This window comes from Mya arenaria, chromosome 5, assembly GCF_026914265.1.
Source record: "Mya arenaria isolate MELC-2E11 chromosome 5, ASM2691426v1".
NCBI classification, from domain to species: Eukaryota; Metazoa; Mollusca; class Bivalvia; order Myida; family Myidae; genus Mya; species Mya arenaria.
In genome coordinates, this window is record NC_069126.1 from 10,758,099 (window position 1) to 10,770,876 (window position 12,778).

Here is a 12,778-nt window from a genome sequence, read left to right on the forward strand (position 1 = left end):
AAATCTGCTCCACGAAACTCGTGTTTAAACGCTTTGGTCAAAATGCGTCAACAAAGAATTGAGCCACAAAAATCTGAAAAATCTTCGACTGACATTCATATAATTGCGAACACCATGTACACAACAGAGGTAAGACATTTCAGGATTTATCCTGAAATCATGACACATTAGTGCTTTCAATTTCTGACCGATGTACATGTATATTTGTAAAGTGAATGTTTTTTTTACTTCACATTTGTATTATATTTGTGGAATAGATTTTCCACAAAGAGCTTTTTTCTATATTTCTATATCAAATAACATAATAAGAATCCCTGAATCAACTCCATCCCCTCCAACATAATTTTGGAATATGTGTTACTTAAATGCATATTAACACGCGCCTTCTGAAAGTGACAGGTGTCGTGTGTAACCCGAATGGGAAAGTTACCGCTTTGCACGTATTCGGAAAATACTAAAATGTTGTGTGCCACCAAACATTAGTTGAGTTACTCCCCTTATTGCAAATTTTACCATGAATATCAAGTGGTCAAAGTTTGTTTACATTCCGTGACTTGGAATAATTCTTATGTTTATTTTGATAAACAAGGTCAATATCTAAATGTCAGTTCATTTTTATATTAATTTCTTTCAAATGAATGTATTTTGCTTGTATCCAATTGTTGCTTTTGCCGCAGTCAATGTAGTTTTATGTATATTGTATTGTATTGTATATTCACTTTCAGATTAAACATGCTTTCATGCAGGACACTACTAGGCAATCTTAGACAACTCCACCAATGCTGCATATCAAAACAAGCATGCCATCGAAATTATTATGCTCAGTCTTATCTTTGCCAACAACATATTCCTCAAATCAACAATGTGTTGAGGGAACAAGAGTTCCCTTTTGCTTGTGCACGACATGGGGCATTTATTCAAGAGGAACCTCAATTGGGAAACCAATACCTGGAGGACCCACTGCTTCAGTCATATTTGAAAAGACATGTCCCTGAGAAGGTAAATTCTCTTTGCTTTGTGGTCTGTTCGGGATATAAAAAAAATCATTTTTTTCTCTGTCCAAGCTTCTTACACTCCCTTTCTTTTATAATGTGCCTCGGGTGACTTACACGTAGATACAGCCACACTGGCATTGCGAAAAACAACAGTCTCATGTCGGAATTAAGATGTACCCTTTTATTCATTATAATTAAGTATCATCTTTTAAAATATTGAGTTAGATCAATACTTTATTTTCTAAAATGAAAGGTTTTAATAACTTTTAAAAGCAATCTGTGCCTTAAATAATAAGTTTTAACTACACATAAAAATCAACCATTTTGTAACATACTGTTGTCATGTTGGTGGGCCTTTACTCAAGACTGTATTGCCCAAAATATTTATATTTAAACAACAATAACTGAGTCATGGAAGCCAGGACTAATTTTCCCAATGCTTTCTTATATATCAATTTGCTTGTGAAAGCACACAAGACAAGTTATCAATATCATGCCTTGTTTTTTGTTATACAATATATTGTTACTCTATACTCATTCTTAATCTTAAAACGTGTTAATTATTATTTGTTCTGCTTTTCAGGAAGGTGTCTAAATAATCTGACACCTTTATAAAAAAAATACACAACACACATAATATAATAAAACTACTAAACATAAAATATCTGTAATATGGGCTGCATTGCGCTATTTTAGGCCTTCAGACATAATTATTACAAATGAAATAATCATTAATAAAAAATGCCAAAAATAATGATTTTTTCTATGTTAATCAATTTTTGTCAGACTTCTCTTGAAAGACTTGAAAGTCATTTGAATACTCCTGGTTGCTTAATCAATACATATTAGTCACACATGGGAAATATAGATATAGAGTGGGGTCTAATAATCAGCAAATGTACTTAAAACTTTGTACAATTGTACATTTACCAATTAGTTTTCAGATACATATGTAATTATGATAAAATTTAATATTTGCCCAGATTAAGGAAGTGGCTGAATACACTTTACATGTGTCTAGAATATATCTGTATCGTTATAAGTATTGTCTGCTAAAAAAGTTACTTATTAGTATATAGACTAAATTATATTGTAATCCACAATAAAAAGACTCTCTCATGAAATTTTAGGTATTCAAAGCCATTCAACCAGACCTTATCAAGTTTGGAGACAGAGTGGCAGGCGAGATTTACCAGCTTGGTCGAGAATGTGAAATCCAGGAGCCATACTTGGAGCAGTACTCGGCCTGGGGATGCCGAATAGATCAGCTTGTTACAGGACCTGCATGGAGGAAAATGCATGACATCTCCGCGGAGGAGGGGCTTATTGCTATTGCTTATGAAAGAGAATTTGCTGAATGGAGGTTGGTCAACAATAATCAATTGTATAATCTCGGAATCTGTAATCACTATCTGGCTATATTCTAGTATATATATAGAAAAATATGGAATATCACTGTAAATCGAACTTTTGAAAGATACTCCAAAATATTAAAAATACAACATAAGATTTTGCTCTAATGTTAATACAATTATTTAAAAAATATGTATTAACTTTTATTTTCTATGTAATAGTCAAAATTAATCAAAATGGTTTGACTGATTATTTCCATTAATCAATTATGATTTTAGAACAATTTTCAATCTCTACTCATATGTAAAATTGTTGCATGTGGTGCCAGTGACAATCACCAGTGGGAACCCTGCCCTACCCTGCCATGCACAAATTGTACAGGGTATTCAACAAAGTATCTACACTTAAATATTCACATGTTTTAGTCGTGTGTACGGAATGGCAAAGCTCTATCTGAACTGTCCATCATCGGGACTATACTCCTGTCCTCTAGCAATGACTGATGGAGCTGCTAAAATCATTGAGGTAATACAGACACAGTCTGATGTGTCTCGGATGTTTACAAAGTATAGGTAAATGAGCAACATTCTTCCAGTTTGCCATGTGTATTCTTTGCTTTAAATTTCTGATATTGTGGACAATGCATCATTTTGAATTTGAAACTGAAACATTGCTTCTGCTTTTAAACAACACATTTTTGTGTTAATCAGGTCAATGATTAATTTTGCCATAAGGGTTGCTATTGCATATCCAGAAAGTTGAAATCTCTTGAAAAGTATATTTAATTCAGACAGCCATTAATTTTGTTGTAGAGTCTTGGTGAAGCCATGCCGAGTCTTCAGGAACAAGCGTTTATGCGGCTGACATCTCGTGACCCACAGAAGTTCTGGACGTCTGGACAGTGGATGACAGAAAAACGAGGAGGATCAGATGTTGGTAAACAGCCATTGAAACTCACGTTCATAAAGGGATAAAATACAATATCACTTAAAGATGCAATCTTACTCCCAAATATGAATTACCACAATTAATAGCAGTGTTTTAATATTCCAAAAAGGATGAATAAATGTAAAAAAAACAATGGTTCTTATGAAGGATAGCGACTTTTATTTTAAAGAAATGAGCATAAAACACAGTATATCTACCTTTATGAGACTATAGTAGACCACGTTAAATCTTTTAGCATTCATCAATCATTTAATATTTTTGCGCTTTCTGCTATTAAATACACGGCTATAATATTGTAATCAGTAATTAATATTTCCATAAATGCATTATTAAGAAAGTATTTCAAGGTTTATCAGTCAAAAAATCAATCGGCTATGGTTATAACTGACCTAAAATATTTTCTACAAACTTTACCAATGTAAACTCAAAGGAAGAAACCAGTACATGTAAGTAAAGTTGACTAAAATGAGATAATAATAATTCTAGATAATATATTTCCCACAGCAAATGGCACAGAGACAGTGGCAGTAGAGCAAGCTGATGGTTCATACCGTCTGTACGGCTACAAGTGGTTCTCCTCAGCAACAGACGCTGATATGACCTTCACCTTGGCCAGGGTTGTTGACAAACATGGACAGACAGTGCAGGTGGAAAAATAAAAAAAATATTTATTAGTTTGTCTGTTCTTCAAAGAAAAAAATCTGAGCAATGTCATCATCACTGCAGCATCAAGTGCAACCACCTTTACCCTGGCCAAAATAAAAACAAACGTTGAAGATATTCAAATGAAACTTGATACAGAAGTTGCCAGAGACAATATGTTGATTTACATCTTAGTTGTTTTACATTTTTGAGATGTGCATATACTTACATGCTTAGCAGGGTTTATAATACTTTAATGAATTCCTATAATAACTCAATACTGTGTATTATGAAATGTTTTGCTTCATTTGGCAGGGTACAAAAGGCTTATCACTCTTTTATATGGAGGTACATAAGGAGGATGGTTCCCTAAATGGTATAGAAATAGTGAAGTTGAAGAACAAGCTGGGTACCAGGCAGCTTCCTACTGCTGAACTTCTGCTAGATGGCGCTGTAGCCTGGATGGTAAGAGGGCCATGTCTGTGGACCTGTGGACAATATTAAAGGCTTAAAAGATTAACTCTTTTCTTTAAATACTGCCTTCATGTCTCTACATATATTTTAATTGCACATTATTGACCATTGGAAATAAATAAACTGACCATTTTTGTCATAATGACTACCTTTACTGACTAAAGTTTTACACTTTAACCAAATTTTTTTTAAATGAAAGAAACCCCTCCTAGAAAGACCAGTTAGGCTGTTTGTTTGTCTGTGTCAGACCAACCAGCTCAAAAAAACTCCTATTTTGGTTCTCGATAAGCTGCAAACCGTTTTTATGATTTGCTGTTCTCATTTATTTTTAGGTCTTAAAATTCCTACCTACCTAGCCATCGAGAATAGCTTAGATCAGGCACCTGCAAACAAAGATGTATTAAAGGATGGCTTTACCATATAATGTGTATTTAAACTTGCAGATGTGTGATGAAGGAAGGGGCATACCTGCAATCAGCAATATGCTGAAAATCTCCAGAATCCACACTGCTTTAATGGCCGTCTCTAGCATGCGCAGGTAAATCTTCATGCCCTTACAATGTACTCAAGAGAAACACAATTTAATGTTGCAGACATCGGATGAAGGTAGAGGGGTACCGGCCATTAGCAATATGCTGAAAATCACAAGAATGCACAACTCCTTGGCTGCAGCCTCAAGTATGAGAAGGTATGTCTAGTGTGTGTGCATGCTTCACATGGTGTAGTAACAAGTTTACGGTATTGAAGATCATTTTTAGCTGGTCTGGTTTTTAAAGACAGAAAGTGGAGATATTATCATAGCTTTGATGGTGGTGTTGTTATCATTGTTGTTGTCAGCATTGTTGTTGGCAGCAATGTTGTTGGCAGCATTGTTGTTGATGGCAGCATTGTTGTTGTTGGCTGCATTGTTGTTGTTGGCAGCATTGTTGTTGTTGGCAGCATTGTTGTTGGCAGCATTGTTGTTGTTGGCTGCATTGTTGTTGTTGGCAGCATTGTTGTTGTTGGCAGCATTGTTGTTGGCAGCATTGTTGTTGTTGGCAGCATTGTTGTTGTTGGCAGCATTGTTGTTGGCAGCATTGTTGTTGTTATCAGCATTAGTGTTGTTGGCAGCATTGTTGTGGATTTTTGTGTTGAGGGAAAACTATTAAATATAATTCCCATAAAGCATTGTACACATGTCAGCAATGACAGTGATCATGTGTGTAGTAAGGTCCATTACTCTGGCTTTAATAACTCTTGTGTAAAGACTTTTGATAAGCCAAGAAAATTGGATTTGCATTAACATTAACTTGCAATGTTTTATTTCATTTTGTCTCGTTAAAATGAATCGTTTTGAAAAGAGTCTTAACAGGAACAGCCACGAGAATGGACAAATTGAATTTTAAGCAACCAACAGTATATGTGTCGAGGTACTGACTCACAAAGGTCAGAGAGTATGTGAGTTATCCTGGCAGGTTAGCTCAGTTGGTGAAACACTTGATATGCAAGCAAGGGATCCTGGGTTCAATCCTCGGATTTGCAACATACAAGCACTTTTCTGAATCTGTAACATACCCTTATGTTTAATTTCAGAATGGTGAACCTTGCCCGGGACTACAGTACAAGAAGGAAGGCCTTTGGACGCACACTGAAGAACTATCCCCTCCATGTTAGGACCTTAGCCAGTATGGAGGTGTGATAGTTTTGTCTATTACTGCTTTTGTTGTGAATAATCCCCTTTCCGGAATTGAACAATATTCAGAGATGATAAAAGACCAAAAATCAAACTCCTGAATTTAAGTTTGAGTATGAAGGAGTCTGGCCCTTAGTGGGGTAAGGCCCTTGTTAAAATTGTTTCTAAAGCTGTTTTATATCCATTTTAAGGTTCTCCTTACTATTATATGATCGTCTAAGACTGAAAGCCCTCAATACTGATTTCAGAATTCATCCTGAGTTTAACCATCCCTGAAAATTGCATATAAGTTTAAATATGTCAAAGTTATCTTGTCTCTATTTAATTAGTTTTATTTATGAAGACGGCCAGCAAAATTTGAGCTTAATTGATGGAAATGTCTTAACACAAAGAAAAAGAGTAAAACAGAACAGTTTCCTACACAACAGATGTACATGTAGCAAAAAAAGAAAAAAAATTTTATTGTGAATAGTGTTGATAAACAATTGTCAGAACTTGTATTCAACCCTTTTTCCCTAATAGGTTGAAGCTAGAGGTGCCCTAATTTTGTGCCTGGAGAACACACGACTGCTGGGGAGGGAGGACTGTGGTATTGCCGATGACCAAGATGAAAACCTCATACGGCTGCTTGTGCCCTTGTCTAAACTGTATAGCGGCAAACAGGTAGTATTTTTTATTAAGGAAGCTTGTTTATTTTGCTAGAAAATATTAATTTAGTATTACAACCTTTTCCAAATCAGGCTCATTGGCACAATGTTACACTAGAATGTGGCTATACTTACCATATTTCTGGAAGGCTAGCTTTCTAAAGGATTTTTTTTCAATCCCACACACGCACACACACTCACAGTCACACACAAATACATATATTTATTTTTTTTAAATCCTGCGAGATGTTAATGTCCTCACTGGGAGACTAAGGGATTGCAAAATTCCTAGGGATAAGGTATGTATGGGTCTTTGCTGAATACCTCTGACACTACAAATTTCCACTATTCTTCAGGCCCTGACAGTTGCTACAGAAGGCCTGGAGAGCTTTGGAGGCCAGGGTTACATAGAGGACACTGGACTACCATCCATCCTAAGGGATGCACAGGTTGCAAGATTGCACTCACTAAATCTTTTATTACTTAAATATATTTATACTTAAAGGGACTCATTCTCATTTTATTAGGGTCAGAGATTAAACAAATTAATGATGTGTGAAATGTTAACAAAACAAATAAGAGCTGGGTTTTTTAATATTTATTTTAAAAAATAACAGAAAATGCTTTATTTTGCCTAAAGCATTAGTAACTCTGTTGAAAATGGAATTATTTATGGCCTGGATTTTCAAAATTCTGTTCTATTGAGTACCTGCCAACAGCTATTTGGTGTTTATTGATAGAAGGAAGTAAATTAATTCAATTTCAATGAAGTTTAGAAAGAGAAAATCCTAATGGTAAGCATTTCATTTTTGAGCCCAGTATGCATTTAGTCAGACTATAATTGCTTTTTGGTGGTTTATGGAAAATTATTAGTGAGTTATAATTGATATCTTGGAATAATTTTATTCAAAGATTTAAATTTTTGGCCCTTTTTTTTCAAATGTCAGAGCCCACACAACTGAGGCAAAATATCAATTAAGTCATTTCCGAAATGACGTGACATTAACAATTTATACTGATTTGGCCCGCTTTTGGATTTCATAGGATGAATTTTCCTTTTTTAACAGTATAAAGCATAAAGAAAAATTGATTATTTCAATGAGCTATTGATTATATTTCACCATAATCGATATCTCAATGAAACAAACAATAATCCGGTGTATAATTTTTTGCATTAATTCATGCTAGGTTTTGTCAATCTGGGAAGGCACGACAAACATTCTGTCCCTTGATGTACTTCGAGCTATTGCCAAGTCGAGGGGTGAAGTCTTGACTGCCTTTGTGCAGGATGTGGCCTCCAGAATGAGCCATGTCAGCAACCCACACTTGGAAAAGTCTGCTGAGAAGGTGAACTTTTTTAATGATTTTTTTTTTCAGAAGAAATTGTATATTTAGATATATATAGATTTGTTTTTTTTTCTTTCGTGAAACAATTTAATCTGTAATTGTTCATCATTGAAAAAAAAATCATTTACTGATATTTTTTGTATTTTTCTGTATGGGATTCATGAAACTTCTAGTTTTACCAGAGAATTCGTCCATTGAATGCCCCTAAAATAAGTTTCAATCTTTATACAGTAAGTCAAACATTTGAAAATTGACTTATCCTTATTGGATTTATGTACAATAGATTTGTGAAAAACATAATTTATCAAATTTTAAAATGAACTGATGGTGAAACAGCTGGGGTGTTTATTTTACCGATTACTAAGGTGGTGAATGCGAGCCAGGCAATTGTCCAGTTTGTGCAGAAGAATGCCACCAATCAGGATGTGCTGGAGTTAGCTGCGCGAGACCTTGCCTTCAGTCTGTGTCGAACCTATACTGGTAAGTTTGAGCAAATTATAAGTTCCCCAAATTTGTTCGTTTTCTACCTATTGGATACACCAAACTTGTGTTTTGTTTGTTGGATTTACCACACTTATCTTTTAGAAAATGCAAACCAATCGCTACTACTTTTTATACATTTGTTTTAAAAAAAATTGAGTCATATTATAGCTTTACCTGTGTCACAAGGATGGATGGCTTCCAGTTTGTTGTACCCCCAATAACTTAAGAAGCCTTTGTCTAAACATCACCCAATTTGATCAGAAAGTGTATTGGTATAATATCTTGAACAAATTGATTACAAGCCATATCACTTATGTCACTGTAATCACCCTTTTATTATAAAATTTACCGCAAATCTGTCTTGTCCGATCAATTTCTTTTGGAACCTTGGTCCAATCATCACCAAATTTAGTCAGAATGTGTATGGACATTATATCTCGGACAAGTTCGATAACCATTCATACCAATCAAGTCATTCAAGAGTTATCACACTTTATTTATATAATTTACCTCAAATCAATCTTGTGTGATCAGTTTTAGAACCCTTTGTCCAATCATCACCAGAATGTGTATGGACAGAATATCATGGTCAGGATCAACAACCAGTAATGTTGCCTCAGTTTCTCCAGAGTTATGACCCTTGAATTGGCAAAAATTGTATTTACAGCGTCTGCTCTCTAAATTTTGCTCAACATACAGCCATTTATCACCAAACTTGGTGTCGTAGAATTAGATTGGGCGTATGACATTTGGTGCTCTTGTTACAACTTAAAACCAAAGTTATAAATACTGCAATATTTTGCAAAATCCCAGCCATGTATGAAGAAAACAATTAGAATCCCTGGAGTTATTGGTATTCCATTAAAAAATGCGGCCAAGTCTATTTTCCGTTTCATGGGCCCATCAAAAAAACAGCTGTCAGGAATCATTGCTATCTGAAGTCCCCTAAATTGCCTTGGTAGAAAAAAACATTGATAAATGCAATTGGAGGGAATAATAAAGTTATAATCAAATTTTACCTTGGACTATCATTTAAAATAATATTTTATGGGAAAGATTGTTCTTATCTTCGCACGCTTCCTTTTTTAACAAAAGCCCGCTTGCTACAACTTTTTCTTGGCAAAAACCTGATGAACAAACAGTTGGTGTGGCCACAAAAGTCGTAGAGAAATGCCCAAAACAAGTCTTGTCTGGCAAGCAAAGATTTTAAACTGCTTTCAGAAACCAGGACATACCTATGTACGTATATGTTAATCATTCATGTGTCTTTAGTATTTACCTAATAGAAAAAAAAGCAAAACAAACATGACTGCTGGCTTGTAAGGCTCTTTGTTACAGGGACTTTGCTTGTTTTTTTTTGTCAACCTCATTATGCCTTTTACAGGAGCGTTGCTAGTGGATCATGCTGCAAGTGATCTGGGATCAGCGCAGGACATCTATACAGCAAAAAGGTACATCTACTTAACATGAACCTCTAATGTCATGTATTTTTCATTCCTATTCAAGAACAGCTCAGACTTTCAAAACATATAACCTACTGTATGCTTTCTTGGTTAAGTATTAGGAGTAATAATGTATGGAAATGAATATGAATATAAGAAGAATGTTTTACTTTAACCATTATTGCAAGGTATAGAAATATAAAAAAAATTGTTCATTATTTTCCAGGTTTTGAACTCTGGTATTCAAATTTTTCATGACATCTTGTAATAGATAGTATTGCTAAGGCAAGTTGTGAATGCAGAGTACCTCATAGTACCTACTGCATAGCTTGAGCACTCCTTACCTAAGCAATGACCTAAATCAATTGATAGATTCCTCTACATGGTGCTCTCTGCTTACTTATCATTATGCAGGAGAAGTCTGATTTCGCTGGAAAGTTTTTAAGCAACTTGCCGCAGGTTTTACAAAGAAATCCAACTTGGACTTAAATACTTAATATTAAATTCTAGATTTATCACTTAACTATGTTAACAAAGTGCTTATTGTTTCCCTTTCCTAGATGGTGTGAGAAGGACCTCACTCTCATGGTAACCAATGACAACAGTGGTCACTATGGCAACAAGACCAGCAGCTTGGATTTTGACCTTGTGTTTGATGGATATACAGACAGAAACAGGCTAAAATAAATGACCAAGAAATAAATAAGCAATGGCTGATCCATTAAGAAAATAAGATGAGGTCTAGTCACCTTTGTGTTGATGTCATGCAAAAACTTTAGTCAGAACCTAATTTACTGATTTAAAACTGTTCAATATATATTCGAATTAATATGTGTATAAATATGTGTAATTAATATGCATATAAATTTGGGTAAAAATGTCACCAGTGATAATTTTTTAGCAAGACCAACAACTCTGGTTATAATTCAGATTGGGTTATGCCTCTTGTTTAACTGAACAACATAAACAAGACAAGTGTTTGTATTCACTTTTGGTGCACTTGTTTCTCATTTATTAGGTTAATCTGGATTTTAACTGAACTTCAGAGTTTTAGCCTAAACGTTTTGTCATTTATTGGGTAATGGGATTTTCACTAGTGAAAATGTAGAACAGATATAAATATATTCATAAAATTCTTAAGGATGTAAATAAAATCCTATACACATTGACTGTGATATATTATGTATTTGTATTGCCTAAAAGTCTAATTACATATACGGGGTATGCTAAATATTTTCGTCAGTTTTTCATGCGCTTGCGTTTTATTTCATACAGGTATGCTGAAGATATTCAGATTATAAGTATCTATCATGTGTTTCCGGTACGAATAGAAAAATCCGTCCCGAGGGCACGTGCCTAAGCCGGTAACGAGGCTTGCCGACGGTCGGTTTTTCGATCCGGACCGGAAATATGATTGATATTTTTTCTTGCATACCTAAAATTATGAATTTGTAGAAAAATTGACGTAGCAAACGCACTTTTGTACATTTCACCAAAAAGCACGTGTAACTTTGTTTATTGACGTCATAAAGCCCAGTAATTCTAAATCACTATTGACGTCAAATAGTTCCTCTAAAAATCACGTTTTTACTATTATTTATTGTCAGTTTTAATCAAACGTTTTGCATACTTATATATTTGATTGCGCTTTATTGAATATACTTTTCATAAACCATACAATGAAAGAAATAAGAAGTGGCGCGTTGTTGCCCGTGACTCATCTTACATTGGGTGTAAGATGAGTTTTTCCAGCACCGGTCACATGACCAGAAACACATGTCCGATATGCAAGAATATTATTGTCGGATAACTTAATCAAGTATTATTATATTGTTGACAAAGACTGTCAATGAATATAATTTGCATGTACATGTATTATTATTGTTACTACCTTGTTTTAGTACATATCTGGTGCCCATTATCAAATTAAATTGAATGATTATTGAATGATTATGTTAAAATATGCCAAGTATTAATTTGTATTGCAGAATCAAATAAACAGACATAAACTTAGATTTGTAGATTCAATATGCCCCAGTCTGTGTTTTCACAGAAAACCAGTCTATACCAGTCACAAGGTATTGTGATGGCCATAGTGTAATGTTGTCAAGTATCTTTTAACCTTTATAGCCATAACCCAAAAACATTGAAGATATTCAAATGAAACTTGGTGTGTGAGTTGTAGTTGTACATGTTAACAGAGACATTATAAACAAGCATATCAAGGTCCATAACTCTGGGTATTTTAATTGTCGAGTTATGTCCCTTGTTTGACAGGGCAAACAACCTAAATAATCATCTACATTCTCTCCAAAAGGCTGCTGTTGTAGTCTTGTACTGTGACCACTGAAGATCAGGGCTCTCACTAGGCTGAAAATTTTGGGAGAAGTGACTTCTCCCTTCAGTCAATTTAGGGAGAAGTGGGGAGACTTTAGGGAGAAGTGATACTTTTCATAACACCTGCTACAAAAACTATGTCATACCACACACCTCAGTTTATATTCACATTCAAATTGATTGCTATAACTATATAAAATGTTCATAACATAATGTATCATTTTTGGCTCAGCAAAAGTGTATTTGTCAATGTCACATAGTTTATCTCCAAATAGCATCTAAAATGAACCAAAAAAATACATCTAAGGATTTGAAATAATCATAATGACCTCATAAATGAACTGTCAATAAAGTAGGGGGACGAATCTTGTTTTGGTACGTTCGGGATAGGGTACGAATGTCACATTCAGCTGTGCTGTTATTTACTTGTCTCTGGCT

At 34.5% G+C, this 12,778-nt stretch overlaps 1 protein-coding gene across 2 annotated transcripts; it reads left to right on the top strand.

Annotated features, from left to right (window-relative positions):
- Nucleotides 1–498: 498 nt before the first annotated feature.
- LOC128233820 (acyl-CoA dehydrogenase family member 11-like) lies at nucleotides 499–11,997 on the top strand. Of its 2 annotated transcripts, none has more exons than XM_052947678.1 (15): nucleotides 499–603; nucleotides 726–999; nucleotides 2,126–2,358; nucleotides 2,774–2,873; nucleotides 3,161–3,284; nucleotides 3,801–3,943; nucleotides 4,254–4,403; nucleotides 5,006–5,100; nucleotides 5,985–6,084; nucleotides 6,607–6,747; nucleotides 7,088–7,180; nucleotides 7,920–8,078; nucleotides 8,444–8,558; nucleotides 9,946–10,012; nucleotides 10,564–11,997. In XM_052947678.1, the coding sequence occupies exons 2-15, from the start codon at nucleotides 733–735 to the stop codon at nucleotides 10,688–10,690; spliced, it is 1,914 nt and encodes a 637-aa protein (XP_052803638.1). In that variant the 5' UTR covers nucleotides 499–603; nucleotides 726–732; the 3' UTR covers nucleotides 10,691–11,997. The 2 variants fall into 2 exon arrangements, with proteins under 2 accessions (XP_052803638.1, XP_052803639.1); XM_052947679.1 differs by having other exon boundaries at nucleotides 523–589.
- The last annotated feature ends 781 nt before the right edge of the window (nucleotides 11,998–12,778 follow it).